Source organism: Chionomys nivalis, chromosome 3, assembly GCF_950005125.1.
Source record: "Chionomys nivalis chromosome 3, mChiNiv1.1, whole genome shotgun sequence".
NCBI lineage: Eukaryota > Metazoa > Chordata > Mammalia > Rodentia > Cricetidae > Chionomys > Chionomys nivalis.
In genome coordinates, this window is record NC_080088.1 from 76337006 (window position 1) to 76360402 (window position 23397).

Genomic DNA, 23397 nt, shown 5'->3' on the forward strand with positions numbered 1-23397 from the left:
ATATCATAATAAAGTAGAAGCCAGAAAGAGATCCTGTTGTCAGGCCCAGCTGGGAGTGCCAGGATTCTCTTGAGATAGTGGTAAAATTCCAGCGGGCGCAGACCCGTGGCATCCAATCTCTTGGGCGTGTTGGCAGCCCCTCTGCTTACGCAGTTAATTCCGTTACCCTAAGACCTCTTTTTTTGTCTTTACATTTTACCCTGTGCATATGTATGCATGCACATGTGCAATATGTGAGGGTCTGAGGAAAATTACTGGGCTTTGCTTCTCTCCTGTACCATGTGGGTCCTGGGAATCAAAACTCAGATCCTCAAGGTTGGCAGCCAAGTGCCGAGTCACCTTTGGCCCTTGGTGGAGTTCTTTCAGGCCAAGAGCCCAGGTTTTTCTTGGGGGTGGATCTTTTTCAACCGGCGTGTCCGCTTACGAAGTTCAGGGAGCACTACAGACCGCACCCGGGCAGCCCGAAGGAGAGTGCTCAGCAGTTACCTTGGAAACAAACAGAGCAAACGAGCGCTCGAACAGCCGCTCCTGGAACCTCAAGCATCCCGTGAGCAACGATCTTTCCGCACTCCCACAACATCCGGTGGCCCTCCCGCCAGGATCTCTTCCGGTCCCGCCCATTGAGGGCAGTCGCCACCGGCTACGGAGTCCCTACGCTACCAACTTCCGCATTGACCCACCCATCGCGAGACTGGCGGCGCAGCAATGGCAAGACCGTGAGTACCGCTGACGGGAGTCTGTAGAACGAGTTAGGACGGGACTGGGCCGAGGTCGGGCTGCGGGGGAGCCGCCAGGCTCAGGCCCTCTGGAAGGAGTGGCGACTGGGCGTGAAGGCAGTCCTCCCCCGACTGCCGCCCACGACCCAGTGCCCGCCCCTTCCCCAGATGCCGCGACACTGCTCCGCCGCCGGCTGCTGCACTCGGGATACGCGTGAGACTCGCAACCGCGGCATCTCCTTCCACAGGTCAGCGCGCGTGCGTAGTGGCACGCGAGGGCTCACATGCGCAGGCGCTGGTGTTGCGGCACTTTAGGCCCCTCAGGAGACGGCGCCTTCCTGAGGTCGAAGTGAGGCTTGAACTTGTGAGCGGGAGGGTGAAAGGGGCGGTCGAGTGATCTCGAGTCCAACAGAAAAGGGACTGAACGCTTACTTACCTTGGACTTGGAGTTCTGGCTCTTTCCTGCTAGGTGATGCTGAGCAGGCCCCGTTCCTCCTCTTGTCCTCAGTTCCCCCTTAGAGGGTGGTAATCGGAAAGGGCCGTGGGGAGGTCTGCCAGTCTTGCCTGGGGAGCTTGGGCATCCTTATCGCAGGCTACAGCATCCTGGTGCTCACGGTTTTGTGGCTCTGCAGACTTCCCAAGAAAGACAATCCCAGGCGCGGCTTGTGGCTGGCCAACTGTCAGCGGCTGGACCCCAGCGGCCAGGGCCTGTGGGACCCGGCCTCTGAATACATCTACTTCTGCTCCAAACACTTCGAGGAAAACTGCTTTGAGCTGGTGGGAATCAGGTGGGTCTTACTGCCAGCCAACGCTAGAATGGGGTGTGAGGCATCAGAGCAGTGGGTTAAGCGGGGCAGCTCTATGCCCTGGTGAGGTCCGTGAACAACTGGCTCGCATGCTCAGACAGACCTGTTGCCAAGGGTGTTGTGCCTTTCCAATTCTGTACAGAAGAGCATGGCCCCGGGATCACTGTGTCAGTGGCATCAGAGAAAACGTCTTTCCCAGTTGGGGAAATAGACCCATTGGTAGACTTGGTATGCAAGCGGGAGGACTTGAATTCAAATTCAATACCCAAATAAAAAGCCACGTGTGGTTGCTTGTTTTTTCATCCCAGGCCTGGAGAAGACAAAGCCAAAGGGTTCCCTGGGCTCACTGAGCAGCTCGCTAGTCTAGATTAAGTTATCGAGCCCTATGTTCAAGGAGAGACTGTCTTAAAAACAAATCAATTTAAGTAAATGAAAAAATAAGGTGGATGCTCGAGAGAGATGGCTTAACAGTTTAGAGCACTTGTCACTCTTCAGAGGACCAGAGTTCAATTCCAGCTCCAAGGGATCCTCACTTCCTCCTCCCTGTGAGGGCACAGGTGGTACACATACATACACGCAGCAAAACATTCGTACTCCTAAGATAAATAGGGCTGGCTAGGTGACCCAGAGGTTAAGACCGCTGGCGTCAAGCCAGGCAGTGGTGGCGCACGCCTTTAATCCCAGCACTTGGGAGGCAGAGGCAGTGGATCTCTGTGAGTTCGAGGCCAGCCTGGACTACAAGAGCTAGTTCCAGGACAGGCTCCAGAGTACACAGAGAAACCCGGTCTCAAAAACCAAAAAGAGCACTGACTTCTTCCAGACAACCTGGGCTCATTTGCCTTTCTCCCACACAGTGGCTCACACAGTAAACTCTAGCTCAGGGGACCTAGTGCTCTTTCCTGACTCCACATGGTGAACAGTCACAGGCATGGGCAAAACACCCCACATCTAAACAAAGTGGCTTTAAGGAGAAAAAGGAAATCTTTACAAAGGTGGAGAATAATTGAGGAAGGCCTCTGGTCTCCACACAAAAAAGGTATTCAGCACCTGCTTCTTCCGGCTCTGGCTGGAGGTTTTGCACTCGTCTCCAGAAGCTCGTTCACAGGGAAGACTAGTTTGACTTCACTGAGCATGGCATTCTTCAGATTTATTGGCAATGTGCCTCAGAGCCTCAGCCCTAGTGCTAGGGGCCTATGTTGGGACCCCAGGGGAAGTGGCAGCCCTTTTTCTCCAGCTCATCTGGGCTGCTTTTCCCCACAGTGGGTATCACAGGCTGAAGGAAGGGGCAGTCCCCACCATATTTGAGTCTTTCTCCAAGTTACGTCGAACAACCAAGACCAAGGGGCATGGTTATCCACCTGGCCTGCCTGATGTCAGCCGGCTCCGGCGATGCAGGAAGCGGTACGTGCAGGAGGGGGATGCCCCACCCTCCCCCCAGGGCTAAGGGACTGGACTGCAGTTGCCAGCATCTTCACTAAACAGCGGTCTTGCTGCCTAAACCCAGTGAAGGGGCTAAGGTGTTAGGGAGTCTACATGGGCACATGAGAGGGGCCTGGCATGCCCTCAGTTGGCTAGTCAGTTTCTTTCTGTCTCCCCTCCAGCTGCTCTGAAGGTCAAGGACCCACAACTCCGTTTTCCCCGATTCCTGCTAACATCATCTGCTTCCCCGTGGAAGAAGCCTCAGCACCTGCCACTCTGCCTGCATCCCCGGCTGTGAGGCTGGAACCTGGCCTTAACAGCCCCTTCTCAGATCTTCTGGGCCCTCTGGGTGCCCAAGCAGATGAAGCAGGCTGTAGTGCCCAGCCTTCACCAGAGCGGCACCCCTCCCCTCTTGAGCCTCGGCCTATCTCCCCGTCTGCTTACATGTTACGGCTGCCACCACCTGCTGGAGCCTACATCCAGAATGAGCACAGCTACCAAGTGGGGAGTGCCCTGCTCTGGAAGAGGAGAGCTGAAGCAGCTCTTGATGCTCTGGACAAGGCCCAGCGACAGCTGCAAGCCTGCAAACGGCGGGAACAGCGGCTTAGGCTTCGACTGACCAAGCTGCAGCAGGAACGGGCACGAGAGAAGCGGGCACAGGCAGATGCCCGCCAAACCCTGAAGGACCATGTACAGGACTTTGCTATGCAGCTGAGCAACAGCATGGCATGAGGACGCACTACGGCTCAGAGACACTTGATTGGAACTGCATCTACCAGGCTGGCCAGAAGTCACAATAAAGTGGATGGTAGAAAGAAACCATGTAGTCTGGTTCAGCTGGGGGTGCTAGCCTCCTCCCCAGACAGCGGCCAAAGCCCCAAAGGGCTCAGTCCCTGGCAGGTAACCTCTTGACCATGGGGAATCTTTGTCTGCAGTCCCTCTGCTTATTTAGTTACTTTCTAGGTAAGCCAGCTCCTCTGGTTCAACTCTGCCTCCCTCCCAGTCCTTTTTTTTTGAATCAGGCTGGTATCATTGAAGCTTGAACTCCTAATTCTGCTTCTTGTACCTTCTGAATAGAATGATAGGCATGTGCCATCATGCAAAATGTCAGACTTGGTTCTCATGTGAAGGAAGCTTCTGCCCGCTCCTGGCCACACTTAGGAAGACTCAAAAGCAACATAGGGTGCTACACTTGTCAGGCTGAAGGCCACACTTAGGGAAATGTTAAGTCTTTTAGATCCTGGCTCCGGTACTGTATTTATCTTGGGAACATAGGCTTCTTACTATAGCTTTGTCCATGGTAAACACCAAGCACATGGCCTTTCCCTACTGCTCCTTGGCCACATAGCTCAAGCACAGTTGAGTTTCTGGCTGAATTTGTACACAGGGTTGTCAAAAAGTTTTCTTTATGGAGCCCTGGGTGAATATGTTTATTTGTATCCTATGTAGAGGAGACAATTGAAGGTCAGTTAAGTTACAGGGGTCAGCATGAAGCAAGATTTGTAGACCAAAGTTGTCAGGTGTTCCCCGCAAAAGAGGCTTGGATGCCATCACCACCTTGGGGGAGTGGCTCTGACGCAGCACAACAGACTCACCCAACCTGCCTGGCTACACACTGTAGGCTGGCACCCTCCACTCCCCTTTACTACTGCTGCTTGAGCTCAGCTACCAGCCCCAGCTTGTGCCTAGTACCTTATCTTATAACCAGGCCACTTCCTAGCTGTATGGGACTGCCACCCAGGGCACCTTTCTTCCTGGAGCCCCACAGTATGGGGTTAATGGAGCATAGGAGGGAACTTCGTTCTGTGTTCTAAGGCCAGGAAGACACAAGCATTTCTCCAAAGTAAGTTCTGGCTTCCTAGGACAGAGTATGTTCCTGTACTCAAAAAAAAAAAAAAAAAAAAAAAAAAAAAAAAAAAAAAAAAAAAAAATCCACTGGGCTGTATTGGGATGTAGGCTTTTCTGTCTTGATGTCAGGCAGCATGGATGGATGTCCCCAGACAGTCTAGGTCTCTGAGGAGATACCTCAATATGCAGTCAGTTTTCTCTTCCTTATGACTGACACCATGTTGACATAGGTAGAACAGGCAAGATGTGCTAAACCCATATCTGGGGAATCTCCTAAGCCACGGAACTGTCCTGTGCTTCAGAGGCAGACCAAAGGTGGCCACCATGCCAGCCAAGTGTGTATGTAGCATTGCCCCAGCTTTAAAAGAGGCATGTCAGTGACAGAAGACACACAGGAGCGTCTGCCGACTTCTCTGGCCCAGATACGCACTCTGGGTGAGCTGGAATATGCAGCCTCTGGGGGGCTGAGCTACACTTGCTGCCCTGTGGACTGGGAGGAAAACCTTCCAAAGTTCATATCTAGGATCAGACCACTGCTGTCACTGGTCCCCATTCTCAAGTTGTGGGTAAGGAGTGGAATATAGCCTGTTGCTAGAGTAATTTGCCAAGCCCTCACCCTGACCTCACCCTGACTATAGGACTCCATGCCTGGATCCACAGCACACCCATGGGGAACACAAAGCCACACTTCCGTCATCTTTCTACCGCTGAGTGGTATCCCTGAGTTTGGTCATCTTGGGAGAGGTGCCAGCTGGAAAGGGTGTCTGCTTCATTTGCCATTCCCCGTGGGGCCTGTGTCCGCAATGAAGGACATGCCCTCTAGGAATTCGGTACACCTCGATGCCTTGTACAAGCTGGGAACCACAGGTGGGATCACTCTGTAGGTGTAGATGTGGCCAATCAGTTGAGGGTCATCACTCTCCAAACAGGTAGAGTCCTCACAAAGATCCTCAGATGTCAGCACCCAGCTCTGCACACTGCTTGTCAGAGATGTGGGAGGCCAGGGAGTCTATGATGTCCAGCAGCAGCTGCTGGCTCAACAACCGCAGAGTGGGAAGCTTAGAGACCTGCACAGATGACCAAAACTAGATGAAATCAGACTCCCAGGAGGACCAGGGTGGGCAGCTGAATCCTCTTGGGGTCCAGCCTGCTCAGGGCTTGGCTGTCTGAGGACAGTGGGCAATGGCCAAGAGGTGTCTGGGCCTGCTGGGGAGGGCTGGGACCTAGAGCACAGGGGCCGGAGCCTGACCTTGGTGAACTGGTGCACAATGATGTGCAAGCAGTGCCGCTTCATGTCCAATGCCTGCGTCTTGTCAGCCGCCTCCAGAATCTGCAATGGCAGGAACCATGAGGCCCAGCCCAGCTCACCCACGGGCAGAGGTGTGGCCCAGAGGTACCAAGCACTACCTGTAGCACATTCTGCACTGTTACGTTCATTTCCAGGTTCTGCTTGCAGTACGCCTGCAGTCTGTTGTTGTAGAAGCCATAGTAGTAGGGGGCTGCAAACAGGTAGCTGGGCACAAGTTAAGGAGCTGCCAAGTCAAAGGACACGTATTCACTTGTGTTCACCCATCCTGCCACATCTCTTGTCCTCCTTGGGAGGGTACTGCCAGAACTACACAGACCTCAGAAGCCAGAGCCCCATTTCAGGCTCAAAGGCCCCAGTCAAGACCCAAAGAAAACCTGAATCATCTCATTCCCATGTGCACATCCACAGAACTCCTCCACGCCCTTGCTGGCCCCATCAGGTATCCTTGCACTTCAGGTTCAAACACTACTGACAGAAACCACGAGGAATCACTGTCCAGCAGGCCCAGCACCAGCACTGCACACTCTAGAATTAGGTGTCAGGCCAAGATCACCCAGCCAACAGAGCAACAGGAACCAAACATGACCCAGGAGCACCAGCAGATAAAGGATGCAGTGAGTCCTCAGGGGGCATGTTGACCTCGCCATAGTAGATGTAACGTAGCATGGACTCAAAGGCCTGTCTGCTAGGCACCATCTCCCCGATAGAGATGTTCACCTGCCCATCCTCCGGCATGAATGAACGGAACATGGCCTCAAAGTAGCTGTAAACAAGGAGGTAGATCCCAACTCTTAGGAGAAGAAAGCATCAAGGCCCTGCCCTGCCCTGCCCTCCTTCAAACACCCTCAACATACCTAGAACGGGCAGCTAGGATGGCTTTGTGGGCTGGTCGTGGGTGGCCATCTAGCAGTAGTGTGATGTCACAGAACTCTGAGCCTGCCCCCTCCAAGTATGCCTTCATGTCCTGGATCAAAGATGTGCCTGGCGGGTGTAGAAGGACCTTAGAAGATTCCCACTTCCACCCTGAATGAAGAGGCCACCTTTGCTTTCTGGACCAATATACACCACCTTTCCACAGGGACCATGTTGCTGCTCTGCTCAGAGTTTCCCCAAGTCAGAAGTGCCAGTCTTCTTCCCTTGGCCCTCAGGACACCTGGAAACCCCAAGTCCTTGTTCTGGCCCTCAGGGATGCTGCACCAATACCCGATCTTCCACGATATGCCCTCTATGCCCAGCTCCCAGTCTCATGCTGGACTCCCCTCCTGGCCTATCTTTTGGACCCTCATGCCAGTGGCAAGGGCTAGTACAAGCCCCAAAGAGAGCTGGGGAAGTGAAGGTGCTATCAATCTTCTCCACCGGGTAGGACAAGAAGTACTAGACAATAGGTAGCTGCAGCTGCCTTGCTCACTTGACATCAGATCTGACCAGCTAACCAGAGAGGCACAGGGCCCTCTGAAGAGTGGGTTTCGTGGTCCCCAGGCTCACTGGTACACAGCTTGCTGTTGAAAGCCACTGTGAATACTTTGAGACAGGCCTGCTTCTGTCCCTCCCTGCTTTTATGACTGGGAGCACCTGGTGGGCCACAGAGCCACCCTGAGTAGAGTCTGGCAGGTAGGTTAAGGCTTTTGTCACCAGTTCCCTACCAATGTCCACAGGTTGATCCGAGGGGGCTCGAGGGGGTGGCTGCTGCTTCCGCCTCACAATCTCTACAATCAGTGGGGACGAGAGGCGCTCGAACTCCTTCATCATGATCACCTGATTGAAGTGGGATTCCTTCACTATGAAGTTCAGGCAGTGCTCCTGGGACAGACAGGCACAGCAGGCAATTGGAATCAGGTCAAGGCCCAGGCTGGGCAGCAGAGTTTGCAGTGAGGAGCAAGGGGACACACCCCACCCCAGCCAGGAAGGCCTGGCTTGTACCTTGAGCTGGCCCAGCTGGAGCCTGGCTGCGCTCTCACACACAACCAGCACGTTTTGCAGATCCACAGAGGCCTCGATGTACTGCCGGCACAGCTGCTCAAGGCGACACAGCTGGAAGCTGAGCGCCAACTTGTAGACATCCATGATGAGCAGCACGTCCTCTACATGGCCTGTGCCAAAAAGCCCCTGAGCCTAGAGCCTCAGGAAAGCAGGGCCTAGAAAAGGGCCCAGGGCTCCCTCCATGCATAAGAGGGTCAGGGCTGCAAGATGGCAGGTGGACTACATGCCAGCTGACTATGGCTTGTGCTGCAGGCACATCTGTAACAGCCCTCTCAGTACCACCTCTGCCTCTCCACATCCCCTCCCTGGTCCACACCACCCAAACCCGAAGCAGACCTTTCCGTGGGTACTTGATCTTGTCTGTGTAGAGAAACTGCATGAGCACCTCGAATGGCCGGGCCTCGGCCTCACGAATAGCCACACGTAACAGGGGCGGCCGTGCCCTGCCCACAGCTGAACCAGGGGCTTCCCTGGGAGCTACAGCCCCATCCTCCTCCAGCTTCTGTGGGGAAAAGGGAGCTCAGGGCACCCTAGTAAACAGTGGCCAAAGCTTCCCAGTCATGGGGGATAAGGAAGACCTTACCTGGGCCAGCCACTCTCGAGCCTGCAAGATCTTCCTACGAAGCCAGCGGCTCCGTGCAGTGACGATGGCAACATGGCCCTGCACGCACTCTTCCTTCTGCATAAAGGATGAATAGTATGTGGGTGAAAGCACAGGACCCCTGCCCTGGGGACAGATGCCAGCAGGCCAGGGCAAAGCTCTACTCAGCAGCTATAGGTGAGGCTGGTATAGGTCAGTCACCTACCTCACCAAGCACAAACTCCACATCACAGAACTGGCGGCCCTCCCAAAGGCGCCCATAGTCTTCATGCAACGTGCACTTAGGGTAGCAAGAGAACTGCAGAAGGAGACTCAGTGAGCATGCAACAAAGGCTATTCTGAGACCAGCCAGCCATGACCCTCAGGGTCAGGTGAGGGCTGTAATGCCTGGGCCATGACTAAAGCCTCCAATGTCCACTGTTTTTTCCTTGATGTAGGCTCCCAGGCTTTAGGAAGGCTGCATCGTTTCTAAAAACCTGGACCCAGGTATTCCAGCAACCTCATCCCCCCGGACCCACCACTGAAACAGATTCATCCATGCCTCCACTATGCCAGGGGACCCTATACTAACAACCTGTTCCTCCAGGTTTGGGAAAGCTGGCTCCCCACAGCTTTCCCTAGGCTGATTTCCCTGGAGGTCCTAGCACAGAGCCCAGCTTGCCCACTCCTTTGCTGATTCTGTGTGCTCCCCTGGTAACGCTTCTCTGTAGCTGAGGCTCTGCTTGCCTCACTCTGCATTAAGGTCCCTTCCTTCTAGCTTCATCTCTGCCTATCTGGACTGACAGCATCCCCAGCCCTCTCCACCAGACTACTCAGAGATACCATCAACCCACAGGCTTAGCTATCAACAGGTACCCTTGCACAGCCCTAGCCTCACCCACTGGCCTCAGTTGCTTCCCTGGGGCACACCTACCCAGCAGGCCTCACAGGCCCACCTGCTACACACCTGGAATCTGTACATTTCCCCACTGCGAATGTTGTTGTCCACCGTGCCCCCAAAGATGTACATGGCATCAGAGATGACAGCAGCTGCATGGAAGAGCCTCCCGCTGGGCAGCTGAGGAGCAAGTAGACAAGTAATGGGATGGGGCCAACAGTAAACCTGTGGCCAAGCTAGTGTCACGGATCTATGCGGCCATGAAAGAGGAGAGGCCAAAGATTCCAGTCCCTTGTAGGTGCAGGTGCAGAGGGAGGCTGGGATGCTGGGGTGGGGCAAAGGGCAGGGCAGGTTGTGTAGAACCCCAGGTTAACAGCAGATTTGGGGCACTGTGTCACACTGACCGGAGGGTAAAGCCTGGGCACCCAGAGCCACATGCTGCTCTTCCAGGAACCCTGCTCTACCCTCTGAGAGTTCCTGTGTCAGAGAGTAATGGAATGTTAATAAGTGCCCTTGCCACTCACCTCTGATGCCAGGTGCACAGGCTGCTTGGCTGAAGTGGTGCCAAAGTCTAAGCCAAACACATCTCTGGACTTCTTAAAGCTGCTCCGCTCCTCTGAGGTTAGGATTGATGCCTCCTCAGAAGAGGAAGCTCGCTCAGGCACCTCGGCCCCACCAACCTTGAGGAAAACATATGCAGGAAGGTAACAAGCCACCATCCCTTCCAGGGCTCACTATGGGCTCCAGAGGAGAGCCCAGACATCGGGTGAGACTGTGAGGCTGGTCAGGGTGCTTCCCAGAGGTCTGCAGCACAGTGCAAGTAACGGGACGCAGGCATGGAACCGTAAAGGACATAGGACTACGGGCCTTGAGAGCTCTTAGGCTGCTCTTCTTGACTATATGGGACCAAGGGAATCCAGGTCAGAACTCACCTCGCTGTCAGAGCTGGGCTGGACAACCTCCCAGGTCTGGAAATCCACATCATAGCAGTGCAGCTCATTGGGCAGTGTATTGTCCGCTGCACCCCCAAATACATAGAGATGGCGGTCAAAGGCCACCATGGTGTGTCCATAGCGCCGCTGTGGCGGGGGTGGGGAGCCCCGGAGCAGGTGCTCAGTAGGGATGCGTGTCCACCTGGGGCCATGACCATGAACCAACACTGGTCTCTCACACACTCCCCACAGAAGGGCCTCCTATGAGGTTCCCCTAAAGTCCTTGTAGTGCCAGTCCATGGTCTAAAGGGAAGTCACAGGCCTAAGTGTCCCGCATCCCTTGACCCGTTTAGCTCAGGCATTGGCCCTACTCAGCTCCATGCAACCCACCATGGGGCCCTACCCAAGCTCCCTCTCCTCCCGCCATCACAGAGCAGACAGCAGTGACAGGGCAGAGGCTCTACGAGTCTGCTCTGGGAATGGAGCTGTACGGACTTGTGTTGTCCCGATTGCTCTGCTCACTGCCCTAACAGTAGAGTCCCCGCCTGGGAGATGCCTGCCCAGGCACTAAGGCGCCTCCAGTACTTCTCTCCTCCAGGGGCTCCCGGGACTTGACAACAAATCCCCTTTTCTGCTAAGTTAGCTGAAGAACCAAAACAGATGCAGGCTCATTCCACGGCTGCCCCAGTACTCAACAAGATTCCTTCCACCTAGATTTCTAGAAGCTTTTGTGTCCCCTCCAAAGCCCTATTCCTTTTTCTTTATTACTTCCAGTGCCAGAGGCTAGCCCCACCACAGGGTGCTAAGGCTAGCCAGCAGCCAAAGGAAGTAGACAGCCTACTTTACCCTACTTATCTTGTGCTATCCCATGAGATTAGTGCTAACCACATTTGTTAGCAGTGTCAGTGAGCAAGATACACAGGGCAAGAGGTATCCTTCTGACTCAGGCCATATCTTGCTAACCTACAGCCATAGCCCAGGGGCCTATGAGGGTGTCAAACGCTCATACTCCAGGCTGTATGCTCTACTATATGTGGGAACGAGGAGAGATCACAACAGGTGCCAGACACAGGAATGAGCATTATTCATGTCCCTCAAAACCCAGGAAACTCACGTCTTGTCCTTGAATTCAAACTGGAAGAGGTTGTTGGTTATCTTGGCTCCACTCTGCCCTGAGAACACGAACATCTTATCTCGGCACACAGCCACAGGGAAGTTGCAGCAGGACGGGGGGATCTCCCCACTCTGAGCCACCTGCAGTAGGGGCAGAGCTCAGCCAGGGCCTCGCAGGCCTGGGGCTGCACTGCCCTGCACTTGGAAGTGAGTAAACATAGGCAGTTTCCAGCCTCCTCACCGCCCCCACACGGACCCAGTTCTGATCAGCTGAGGCTAAAATCAGGAGGTTCATTTGGAACTAAAGATGTAATTTCTACAAGAGAAATAAAGTTCCAGGGAAAAGCAATGAACAAAAGGTTGCCCTGCTTGTTCACACAAGGGTGGCCTGGAAGAAGTCACGTCTGTCACATGTGGCACTCTGCCCATCCTGGACTCGGGGCTTTTTCCCTCCTCTGACTCCACCTTGGCTTCTAGGGATCAAAGCCGGGGATGCGTGCATGCTATGCTACCATGGACTACAGCCTCAACTCCAAAGCCTTTTATTACTTGATGATTCATTCATTCATTTTGGAGACAGGATCTCTCTGTGCAGCTCTGGCTAACCTAAAACTCGCTATGTGGCCCAGGCTAACCCCAAACTCACTCTGTAGCTGAGAATCACCCTGAATTTCTGACCCACCTCTCAAGTGCTGGGATTACAGGCATGCATCTCCACACCCAGATTACGTGGATCTGCGGATCAAACCCAGGGCTTCATGCATGCTACATTACCAACTATACTATATCCCCAGCCCACTTGGAGTCTCTGCTTAATACTGGAGTTGGGCTGGGGGAGGGTCAAGGAAAGGAAGAGGCGAGCCTTGGTAAAGCGAAGAAGGCAGTCTCTGTCATATGCCACCTTAGCACCTCTCACTCATATACCAGCTTCCTTTACCCCCCACTTCTTGATGCTGCAATCCGCCCCCCAGTGCCCCTGACTTCCCACCGGCATCATGCTCCCTGCACCCCTCACCTCCTCCCAGCATGTGAGCTCTCGGTCTTGGAGGCCAATTGTCCACATGTCGTTCAACCTGCATGAGGACAGAGGAGACAGGATCCTTTGGTCCTGAGCCTGGCTGGAGGGATAGCTCCAGGGAAGAACCACTTGCCATGTGTCAGGATGCAACTGTGCCATCTTTCTTAAAGAAACAGGAACTTCTGAGAAGAAGATGCTATGTCAAATCCCTGCACCCAGCCGGGCGGTGGTGGCGCACGCCTTTAATCCCAGCACTTGGGAGGCAGAGGCAGGCGGATCTCTGTGAGTTCGAGACCAGCCTGGTCTACAAGAGCTAGTTCCAGGACAGGCTCCAAAACCACAGAGAAACCCTGTCTCGAAAAAGCAAAAAAAGCCGGGCGGTGGTGGCGCACACCTTTAATCCCAGCACTTGGGAGGCAGAGGCAGGCGGATCTTTGTGAGTTCGAGACCAGCCTGGTCTACAAGAGCTAGTTCCAGGACAGGCTCCAAAACCACAGAGAAACCCTGTCTCGAAAAACCAAAAAAAAAAAAAAAAGAAAAAGCAAAAAAAAAAAAAAAAAAATCCCTGCACCCAGCCCCTAGCAGCTCTCACTTCCTGCTGACTCTCTGACCAGCCAGGACAGAAGTGGATTTACATATAACATCTAGGGTATGAGACAGGGCAAGCCACCTGAGGCAGGGAAAAGACGATGTGAGCCATAAAGCCTACTGCTGCACGGCGCCGTTACTGGTCTCTGCAATGCGCAAGTTTAGAATGGGCATCCACTATTTGGCTATCAGATAAATACAACAACTTTTCTAAATCAAGGAGGAAGCCTTGTGTGGAGGTTCACACCTTTAACCCCAGCACTTGGGCAGCAGAGGCAGAAGGAGCTCTGTGAGTTGAAAGCCAGCCAGATCTACACAGAGCATTCCAGGACAGCCAAGGCTACATAGAGACCTTGTCTTAAAACAAAAACAAAACGTAAAACAATAAATAAACAAAGAGAAAACTGTAACGTGGGGAGGAACCCAGGGCTGGACCTGAGCTGAGATGCTTCCAGCCTCCAGGCCTCTGTAGTTCCAAATCTTCTCATCTGAAGAAATCCAGGGATCACAGACAAGCCCTCCCTCCACACTGCTCTCCTAAGAAACTCAAAACCCACCAAGGTAACTTACCCCAGCCTGAGCACTCAGGTGCCAAGAGGGCTTATTCTGCCCCCGAGGACATAATGGAAGTACAGTACATGGGCAGCTGCTTGCCTACCTGGCATTGCCATCATAGCCGGCAAAGATCCAGAGCTTGTCACTGTACACTGTGGCCCCATGGGCTGACCTGGCAACCGGCAACCTAGAACATAAAGAAACGAATGAGGAGGGGATGGAGAGAAGGCTCAACACTGAAGAGAACTCGTTCTTCAGGAGACGCAGGTTCAATTCCCAGCATCCACATGGCAGCTCACAACCATCCCCCTGTAATTCCAGTTCCAGGGGGTCTGATGCTTTTGGGTCTCTTCGGGAACCAGGCATGAATGGGTACAGATATACATGCCAGCAAACTATTTGGTGTGTGTGTGGGGGTTATTTTATATGTGTGTGTATGTACATATAGATAATTTTTTCTTTAATGAGGAAAAGTCATTAGAAAGGCTGAAGCATAGGGCTCTGTGTGTTCAGCAGCTAGGACCACATCTGCCTGATATTGGGGCTCGGAGGGTGGTACTAGGGCACCGGAAGCAAACAACAGCACAAGAGGCCTAGGCAGCAGATATATAAAAATTCAGATGGTGAAACTGGGCATGACGGTACATATCTGTAAATCCTGGTACTAGGGATGGAAGGAGGAGGATCAGAAGTTCAAGACCAGCCTCGGCTACATGGCAAGCCTAGGGTCAGTGGGACTGTGTGACACTCTGACTCAAAACAAACAGCGGAAAACACACAAAGGCAAAATCAAAAGAACCCTCCGAAGGGGCAGGGATGTGGCACAGTTTGTGGGCTGCTTTCCTAGCATACCAGAGCCCTGGGCATGATTCCCAACACACACGAAACCAGGCGTGGTGCAGTACGTCTGTAACCCCAGCAATCAGGGGCTGGAGGCAGTAGGATCAGATGTTTAAGGTCATCCTCAGCTATACACCGCAGGTTCAAAGCTAGCCTAGCCTACACGAGATCCTGTCTCAAAGATGGAGCGGGGAGGAATCAGATATAGGCCTTGGAATATGGCTCAATGATAAAGAACTTGCCTAGTATGAAAAAGGCCTTGGGTTCCATCCCCAGTGCTAAGAAAAAAGAAAATACAAACAAAAAAAATTCTGTGGTCCACACGGGCCCAGCACCTCCCCAGGTGCTATGAAAATACTGAAGGATGTAATCCCAAAACAGCCCCCCGGGTCCTGAGAAAGAAGGGGATGTACGCCTGGGCGCAGGCTGCGGCAGTGACTGGCTTCCGGCCTGCTGCAGACACCCTGTCTAGTCCTGCCCCCCCGGGACTCAGCAGTGATGAAAATCAAGCAGTTAAGTCTCCCAGCCACAGGCTCCCTATCTGAAATGTGGCAGGAGGCACATCCCAGGCAGAAGGTCATTCTCTTACTGTGAAAGTTCCCAGTGAAACCGCTTACCTCCCTTCAATTTTCCACTCTGTCCACTGGCCAGTTGCAAACTTGTATTCAAAGAGGTCATTTTTATTCTTCAAGTTAGAATTGGAATAAATATCTCCAGTATAGCCCCCTGGGTGAAGAGAATGGAAGTAAAGGTTAGAGCTGGGGTACCATTTATTTAAATGTGGGGCCCTAGCTAACACGTACAAACCTCTAGCTCCATCTGCCCACCCAAATGCCCCCTGCATGAGCCCTGGGGACGCAGAATGAGCAAACGGATGTTTCTTGCCCTAGCCGTCAGAGAGGACATCCCCATTCCCATGAGCTTAGAACATTAGGGAAATCAGTCCTCTCAAGCCAGAGGTTCAGGGCACTCCAGTGGACAAAGGCAGTGGGTAACACCCGCCCACCAGAGCTCAGAGAGCCTCCTGTAGGGTGGAGGAGGCAGGAGCTAGAAGTCTGTGGGTGCAGGAGGGTAAGAGGCTGCTTACCAAAGACAAACATGCTGCTCCCGTAGACGACAGCTGAGTGGTGGTAACGGGGGGCTGGTGGGGTGCCAGTGGTAAAGGCTCTGGAGAGGCACAGGGTGAGGTCAGTGAGGGGTCAGTCAGGCACTGACACCTCCATACTTTGTTTTCCTTTCTCCCTTCCCCCTCCCTCTCTTCTACCTATCCTCCCTTCTTTTCTTTCCAGGTTATGGTGTTGCTGTAAGTAGTCCCGGCTGGCATGTAACTCAGGGTGCTGTGTAGTCTAAGCTGGCCTTAAATTGGTCATCCTCCAACCTCAGTCTCCTGAATACGGGAATTAGAGAGGCATCACCATGACTACAGTAATTTAATTCTTTCAGACAGGTTCTCACTATAGTGCCTAATCTGGCCTCTAATTTATGGTTCAAGCGATCTTTCACTTGGTCGCCCAAAGAGATGAGAGAAGGGATGGATGCCAGGGCATCAGCCTTGCTTTATTTCTGTATTTCTAAGGTGCCAATTCTCTCATAGAACCCCTAAAAACATCAGTAGCTAGGAGAAAGCTGAAGTAGCGGGCATTAAACTCTTGCACATCCTGCCTGGAGGAAGGCCTTTGCTCCACACATTTCCAAACCTCTAAGAGGCTTCTCAGAATTTTTTTTTCCCCCGAGACAGGGTTTCAGAGGTAGCTCTGGCTCTCCTGAAACTTGCTCTGTAGACCAGGCTGGCCTCAGACAGATCTGCCTGCCCCTGCCTCCTGAGTGCTGGGATTAAAAAGCCACCATCTCTGACGTCTTTTCCCTTTAAGCAGAATCTTACTATGCAGTCTTGGCTGGCCTAGAAGTCACTGTGTAGACCAGACTGGCCTCAGTTCACAGATATCTGCCATGTGCTAGGATTAAATGTGTGAGCCACCAGTGATGCTTGGCTGGGGCACTTTATTTATTTATTTATTTATTTATTTATTTATTCATTTGGAGGGTAGCTTACAATTTGCTTTTTCAAGTAAGCAACAGAACTTGATCCTGGTCTCAAGATCCTGGGATTATGGGCGTGCACCGCTATGCTCAGCTTTCGCTGTTTTTTGAGAGGGTCTCGCTACGTTACAAAGACTGGTCTCAGATTTCCTGCTTGCCTCCCGAAGTCTAGATGGTAATTGTCTGCCGCCACCACACCTGGCTCTATGTCAATTTTTTGCAGTGTTGGGTAATGAACCTGGAACTTGTGCTATGTGCACCGCTACCACTGAGCTGAGCTACATCCCTAGATTTTATTTTTTTTAATTTTTGAGCTGGGGGTCCTGAACTCATGCTGTCCTTGATTTATGATCTTCTGCCTCAGCCTCCTGAGTGCTGGTGTCACAGGTGTATGCCACCATGTTCGCCTGGCTTAAGCAACGTTTGATTAACAGTCACAGAGGCTTCAAAGTGATTTTCATTTTTGTTTCTCACTGTGTGTTTGTGCGTGTGTGTGTGTGTGTGTGTGTGTGCGCCTGTACATGTGTGAATGAGTACCACAGGACACATGAGGAGGTGAGGGACAGCTGTATGAAGCAGATCTCCACAGGACACACAAGGAGGTGAGGGACAGCTGTGTGGAGCTGTTCTCCACAGGACACATGAGGAGGTGAGGGACAGCTGTGTGGAGCAGATCTCCAAAGGACACACAAGGAGGTGAGGGACAGCTGTGTGGAGCAGATCTCCACAGGACACACAAGGAGGTGAGGGACAGCTGTGTGGAGCAGATCTCCACAGGACACACAAGGAGGTGAGGGACAGCTGTGTGGAGCTGTTCTCCACAGGACACACGAGGAGGTGAGGGACAGCTGTGTGGAGCAGATCTCCACAGGACACACAAGGAGGTGAGGGACAGCTGTGTGGAGCTGTTCTCCACAGGACACACAAGGAGGTGAGGGACAGCTGTGTGGAGCTGTTCTCCACAGGTCACATGAGGAGGTGAGGGACAGCTGTGTGGAGATGTTCTCCGGTGCAGATGGAAGGGCACAAGCAGTCAGGGTCATCCTTCCCTGCAGAGCAAGTGTGAGGCCAGCCGGGATATACATGAGACCCTGTCTTTAAAAAAAGGCTAAAGTGCTTGCCTGACATATACCAGTGCCTAGATTTTACATCCAGCACAGAAAAACGAAATAAAAGAATTGGCAGCAGCTGTACTAAAATCAAGTGTGAGAATGATTCCTGCTGCTATGCCAGTGCTACCCGGGGACAAGGCAGAGGGCAGGGTCCTAGCTGGTTGTGGGGCTTTGTTGTTTTTGCTAACCTGACACAAGCTAGTTATCTGGGAATAGGGAAACACAGTTGAGAAGAAGGCTCCATAATATCAGGCTGTAAGCTAGCCTGTAGGGCATTAACCTAATTAGTGATGTGGGCGGCCCCAGCTCATTGTAGGCGGTACCGCCCCGGGCAGGTGGTCGTGGGTGGTATAAGAAAGCTGGCTAAGCGAGCCATGAGGAGCAGGCCGGTAAGCAGCATTCTTTCATGGCTTCTGCTTCAGCTCCTGACTCCAGACACCTGCCTGGAGTTCCTGCCCTGACTCCCTTCAGTGATGGACTGTGACATGGACTTGTGAGCTGAGATTAACACTTTCCTCCCCAAGTCGCTTTTGGTCATAGTGTTTCAGCACAACAATAGAAACCCTAAGATGGTGCATGACGGCAAGTGGAGCTGCCCTGCCTGGCTGGGTGTCCAGCAGTCACACGACCTCCGGAGCCCTGCATCCTCCTCTTCCAAAAACAGACCCCATCCCAGAAGGCTGCTGGAAACCACAGAACACAACCAGAAGGGCTGCGTGACGCTGTGCTCCTGTGTGAGCAGATGCTGGAACTAGCAAGTCCAGTAAACCCCAAGTCTCAGGTCTGTGTCTCCCCTCAGACACGGGCTACTGCAGGAAACACAGTATATGGCACCCCAAGAGAGGAGGTAGCGCGTGTGCAAGGACACACAGCTGAGACTGGTTCACAGGGTTTGCATACTGTTCAATGCCTGTGTGGGGTCCACCAACAGGCAACTAGCCCTAAGAAACAGGGGTGGGACAAGAGGCCCTGCCGGCAGCCTGGAAAAACTGAGAAAACTTATTAGCCAAGGCCTGCCCATGCCCTCTCTGAGATCCCACAGCAGCTCCTGGCCCAGGAGAAATTCTGGTGACTGAAGCTCCCTCTCAGGTCAGAGTCTAATTGCCACCAGCTAGACCAGACAGACCCCTTAGTTCACAGCATTTAGGATAATCATTCTCACAGAAAGCCGTGAAAAGGAGGAACGCCATCTAAGGTTCTTCTCTGTTCTATTTCCCTCCGGCCCTCCACGATGAGCTGACTCTATTCGCCAGTGAAGGCAGCACAGTGTTGCCGCTCTCCAGGAGGACAGGCAGGCCCTGCAGCTCAGAGGCTACCCACCTGCACCAGGAGCAGTCCTTCACATCAAACCGCAGGAGATCGTTGAGCATCGTCTTTCTGAAAGGCAGAGAGAGAAGGTGGCAGGAGCCAGGCTACTGTGTGAAGGTGTTACCTCACCAGGATCTTAGAGATGGGCAAGGGTGTGCACCCAGGGTTGGAGACAACTGGAAGGGCCTGGCTCACTGACCTCCAGACTTGTCCAGACTCAGACACCCACCAATGTCCAAAGAACAAAATTAGTAACTAGTGATACGGGCAGCTAGGGCTCCCACACTGGCAGGGCCAGCCTGATCCCCACCAGCAGCCCGCTGAGAGGAGAGCAGGAGCTGGCCCAGAGGCTGGAGTTGTCACTCACACTCACTCCAGCCCTCAGAATTCCTACTCCTACATTTAAGCCTTCCGAGGCTGCACTATGATGAGATGCTGGCTCAAACATCAGTGGAGACTGCATGCTTTCCCACCTTCCTGCCACCTGCCATAACAACCGCATTAAGATGAACCCAGTGTCCACCGCGTCAGCCTGCATCATCTGCATTAAGATGAACCCACTGTCCACTGGGTCAGCCTGCATCACCTGCATTAAGATGAACCCAGTGTCCACCGGGTCAGCCCACATCACCTGCATTAAGATGAACCCAGTGTCCTCCAGGTCAGCCTACATCTCCGGCATTAAGATGAACCCACTGTCCACCGGGTCAGCCTACATCTCCGGCATTAAGATGAGCCCAGCGCCTACCAGGTCAGCCCACATCACCTGCATTAAGATGAACCTACTGTCCACCGGGTCAGCCTGCATCACCGCATGTTACCAACTCTTGTTAAGGTAGAAGGAGAAAAGTGAGCCAACAGGCCCCTCAAGCAGTCCCGTCAGACCAGGCCTTCACAGGGCATCCCGCCTTGCTCAGTCTGGGCCAGATGGATACCCTCCCTGACTTCACTTTATGGGAAAGGAAGCATGGCCGAACAGCTAGGAGGGCAAAGCTTAGAAGCTGGTATCATGCCCTCCTTCATTTAACTCCTACTTAAACTTCGTGGTGATTGTTAACTGTTTTGAACTGAGTTCCTATACTGGGCCCCCAAAGGCCAGGGCAAACCAGAGCAGTTACTGGGGCCAAATGCCTCATAAAATCAAGCACTAAGGATCAGATAATCCCCAAAACCTAACAGTTTGCCTGCAAAACTGGAGACTCAGTCTTCCTGGGTGTGCATGAGGCCCCTGCTGACGCTCTGAAGAACTCTAACCTACCTGACCAGGCCCCACCCCAAGCTTTCCTTGCTCCTACCTTTCAGTGTGCAAAGGTGCTACTGCCCGGTAGGAACTCTTCCTTCCACTGTTGAACGGAGGCTGCCCTGGTTTATCTTAAGCCACAGTCAAACAGATGCATAATTCAGCTCTCTCTAACTTTTGAAAACGCACACTGAAACCACTACCGCTATCACCACACAATTGTCTTCCTGCTCCAGAAAACGCTAAGGACAGCGATCCTGAGTTACCACCATCCACCTTATGTTGGACCCTGGTCTTTTTGGTATGGGGACTTCTTACTAAGGCTCATCTTTTAACTCAGTAAATGCTGACTGGGACATCTGGGCACTGGTACAGCGAGGTGAGGAGAAAGATGCCTTGTCTTGGCAGAGGAAACAGATCGGCACCAACACTTGCAGGCTGTGTGGGGTGGGGGTGGGGGCAAATGGAGCTGGTAAGACGTAAGTGAGGCCAGAAAGGCCTCATCCATAAGGAACATTAGAAGGGAAGCGAGAAGCGTGTCTGGGAAGGAACAACATGGCAAAAGGCTGGACAGCAGGGTGTTTCGAACAATCCAAATGCAAGACAGCCAGAGGGCCGGCTGAGAATCAGGAAAACACAAGTGTGCAGTAGGCCTCATACACTCCTGGGAGGACTCGATTTTCCACAGGGAGGTGCCCGGACATCACAGGGCCGTGAGCTGAGAGGAAGGCGCTCTGACTGACAGCAGTTGTAAATGCATCCCCAGCTGCTCTTGAAAAAGAGGGTGTGGAGATAAGATACATGCCAGAGGACCACGGCCAAGTGTGCACGCTCTAATAGAGTCCTGAATATCTCACCTGCTCTAGATCAGCTACCCCAGGTAGGCTACATGACCAAGAGTCCCCTTCCTGGGCTTTAGGCCAGGTTCTGGGCCTGAGAGGAGGGAGTCATATGCAAACATATAATCTCTGTGGCAGCAATGCCTGCCAGCCTGGCACAATCGCCGCTAGCCATAACCCCCATTAGGCCATACCTGGCCTAGCTCCGGAGTTAGCACGCAGTCCTAATCCATCCTTTGTATTACAGATAAACTTTGTTACCCTATGTGAATCTTGTCTGAGAGTTTCCCACTGATACAAAGCCTATGCAAAACTTGGTTAGGGGGCAACCCTGAAAACTGTGGTACCTCATGAATCAGGTATTTGCACTTGGCATTGTATTTTTGGAAGGTTCATTCAGGTTGTTTTGAGCATATGGAAATCTACTAGCTGACGTGTAATTATAGGGAAAAATAAAAATACTGAAGGGCTAAGGGAAAGGTTCAGTCCACAGAGGCTGGGTCCCCTATGGCTGCAAAGGTTAAGTTCATCCTCAAAGTGTTTCTGAGTCTTCATTTCATGGACCTGTGTGAACCCATACACCTGCGCCAGGCTACCTGCGACAAACCGCAGCTTAATTAATAAGTCTGTGTGCATGGAGACGCTCACCAGAACTGCAGGTCATTTCCAGGAAGATTATTTTCCAGGAAGTTAAAGCAACACAGGGAAATCACCAGAAGTGAGACATGCACAGCATCAATAAAACTGATTTTGGAGGCAGTGAGAGGGCTCAGCAAGAGATGGCACTTGCCACCAAGGCTCGCAATCTGAGACATCTCCTGCATGTTGTGGTCTGATCTCCATATGCACCCCCACAGAAATAGATGTAAAACCAACAACAAACATGTTCTCCATACTTTTTGTTACAAAGCAAGCAAGTGGGCAAAACTCAGAGGAAAGTACAGAGAAAGAAGAAAAGTGCCACTCAGGGTGATATAGGCTATAGAGTCAAAACAAGTATAGTTCCATGTACTGAGCATGCGCTGACATTTGACTGCCGGCGTGAAAAGGCTCTAAGGGCAGGATCTTCCTCACCGTAACTTGGGAACCAGGTACAAGGTACCTCACAGATAGGGAAATAGAGGCTCTCAGGACATGGCTAATGACTCCCATTCTCAGACAACAGTCCGTCTCACTGTCATCGTCCGTCCCCTGCCACCACTCCCATCAAAATAGGCAAACTCACCCGTTGTCTCCACCAAACACATAGATGGCATCCTTATAAGCCACGACTGTATGCTTGCTGCGCCTAGAAAGAAAGAGGTGAAGGGTGGTGGGACCGGGACTCTCTTGGCTGACACCCATGGTGACTGCCACATAAGTTTGGGTAAAAGCCTCTCAAATGCCAAGATCTACAGAGATCCTTCAATTTCATCAGACAGCAAGGACATCTGACACACCGAGGACTCTTCAGACTCCCACCCATACCTCTGCTCGGGGACCCAAACTGGACCCTTAGAACAAATAGGTCTGGTGCTCTGCCTAGGGTCACTACTGACCCCAGGACATCACACGGGTTCTCGCCCCAGAGCCCATCCTGGGACCTCCTCAGCTCTCGTCCCTACTCCCAGTGCCTTCAGGATCCCCTGCACACTGTCGTACCGGGCGCCCACGAATTCGTCGCAGGGTGGGAGGCGCCGCCAGCGATGCACTGTTTCGAAGGGTCCAAAGTTGAGCGTCAGGTACTCGACACTATCTGAGCAGCTGTGGTCAAAGTCCACGCTCGGAGCCACCTTGGAGCGCACCCCTCCGGCCAGGGCCCCGGCTCCGATCGGGCCCCCCGAGCCTACGGGCGCAGCCATCCCCAGTTCAGGCCGGATGAGCTCCCCAGGTTGCAGGGCTCACGGCCACCGCCCGGGCCTCGCCGAGGGACCACATTTCCCGAAGAGCCCTGCGCCGACGCTGTAGCACGTCTGGCCAGCTTGCACCTAGCTAGGCCCGCCTTCCCGACAAGCTTTGCGCTCTCCGGCGCACGGCAAGCTGTCAGGGGTCCTGCGGCGGGGCCCTCTCGTTATTATACCGTGAGCACTTCACATTCTGAAAGCATTTGTGACCAAGAATCGGCTTGGATTTTCCCTTTCTGGAAACGCGCTCTGGCCAGAGCATGCCTTGTAGTTGGACTTTGCCATCGCCCGGAAGCTACCACCCCCGGAACTCCAAAATGAGGTTTCCGGCTTGCAGGCGGCTCCACCGTCCACCTTCTGTTGGCAACCCCCA

At 53.0% G+C, this 23397-nt stretch overlaps 2 protein-coding genes across 5 annotated transcripts; one reads left to right on the forward strand and one right to left on the reverse strand.

Annotated features, from left to right (window-relative positions):
• Positions 1 to 383: 383 nt before the first annotated feature.
• Positions 384 to 4291, forward strand: Thap7 (THAP domain containing 7). 4 transcript variants are annotated; one of them, XM_057763459.1, is made up of 5 exons: positions 384 to 716; positions 885 to 964; positions 1349 to 1504; positions 2783 to 2923; positions 3124 to 4286. In XM_057763459.1, the coding sequence occupies exons 2-5, from the start codon at positions 885 to 887 to the stop codon at positions 3671 to 3673; spliced, it is 927 nt and encodes a 308-aa protein (XP_057619442.1). In that variant the 5' UTR covers positions 384 to 716; the 3' UTR covers positions 3674 to 4286. The 4 variants fall into 4 exon arrangements, with proteins under 4 accessions (XP_057619442.1, XP_057619445.1, XP_057619443.1 ...); XM_057763460.1 differs by lacking the exon at positions 384 to 716 and having other exon boundaries at positions 960 to 1065; positions 3124 to 4287; XM_057763461.1 differs by lacking the exons at positions 384 to 716; positions 885 to 964 and adding an exon at positions 972 to 1059 and having other exon boundaries at positions 3124 to 4287.
• Positions 4169 to 23183, reverse strand: Lztr1 (leucine zipper like post translational regulator 1). The gene is made up of 21 exons (XM_057763456.1): positions 22783 to 23183; positions 22367 to 22429; positions 19075 to 19131; positions 15690 to 15769; positions 15220 to 15328; positions 13866 to 13949; positions 12617 to 12674; positions 11603 to 11742; positions 10489 to 10690; positions 10081 to 10236; positions 9626 to 9736; positions 8885 to 8977; positions 8662 to 8757; positions 8415 to 8580; positions 8019 to 8188; positions 7742 to 7898; positions 6953 to 7079; positions 6712 to 6861; positions 6197 to 6302; positions 6039 to 6119; positions 4169 to 5856 (listed from the first exon to the last, which is right to left on the reverse strand). Exons 1-21 carry the CDS (start codon positions 22980 to 22982, stop codon positions 5740 to 5742), a joined length of 2523 nt encoding a protein of 840 aa, XP_057619439.1. The 5' UTR covers positions 22983 to 23183; the 3' UTR covers positions 4169 to 5739.
• Between the last annotated feature and the right edge of the window lie 214 nt (positions 23184 to 23397).

What these genes read in the sequence shown, in the direction of transcription:
- Thap7 (XM_057763459.1), top strand. Translation starts at nt 885, where the DNA reads ATGCCGCGACACTGCTCCGCCGCCGGCTGCTGCACTCGGGATACGCGT. An exon ending in CGCGGCATCTCCTTCCACAG is followed by an intron (nt 965 to 1,348) that starts GTCAGCGCGCGT and finishes GTGGCTCTGCAG; the next exon opens with ACTTCCCAAGAAAGACAATC. An exon ending in TTTGAGCTGGTGGGAATCAG is followed by an intron (nt 1,505 to 2,782) that starts GTGGGTCTTACT and finishes TTTTCCCCACAG; the next exon opens with TGGGTATCACAGGCTGAAGG.
- Lztr1 (XM_057763456.1), bottom strand. Translation starts at nt 22,982, where the DNA reads ATGGCTGCGCCCGTAGGCTCGGGGGGCCCGATCGGAGCCGGGGCCCTG. An exon ending in GAGCAGCATGTTTGTCTTTG is followed by an intron (nt 15,329 to 15,689) that starts GTAAGCAGCCTC and finishes CTCTTCACCCAG; the next exon opens with GGGGCTATACTGGAGATATT. An exon ending in TTTGAATTCAAGGACAAGAC is followed by an intron (nt 10,691 to 11,602) that starts GTGAGTTTCCTG and finishes TCATGGCCCCAG; the next exon opens with GTGGACACGCATCCCTACTG.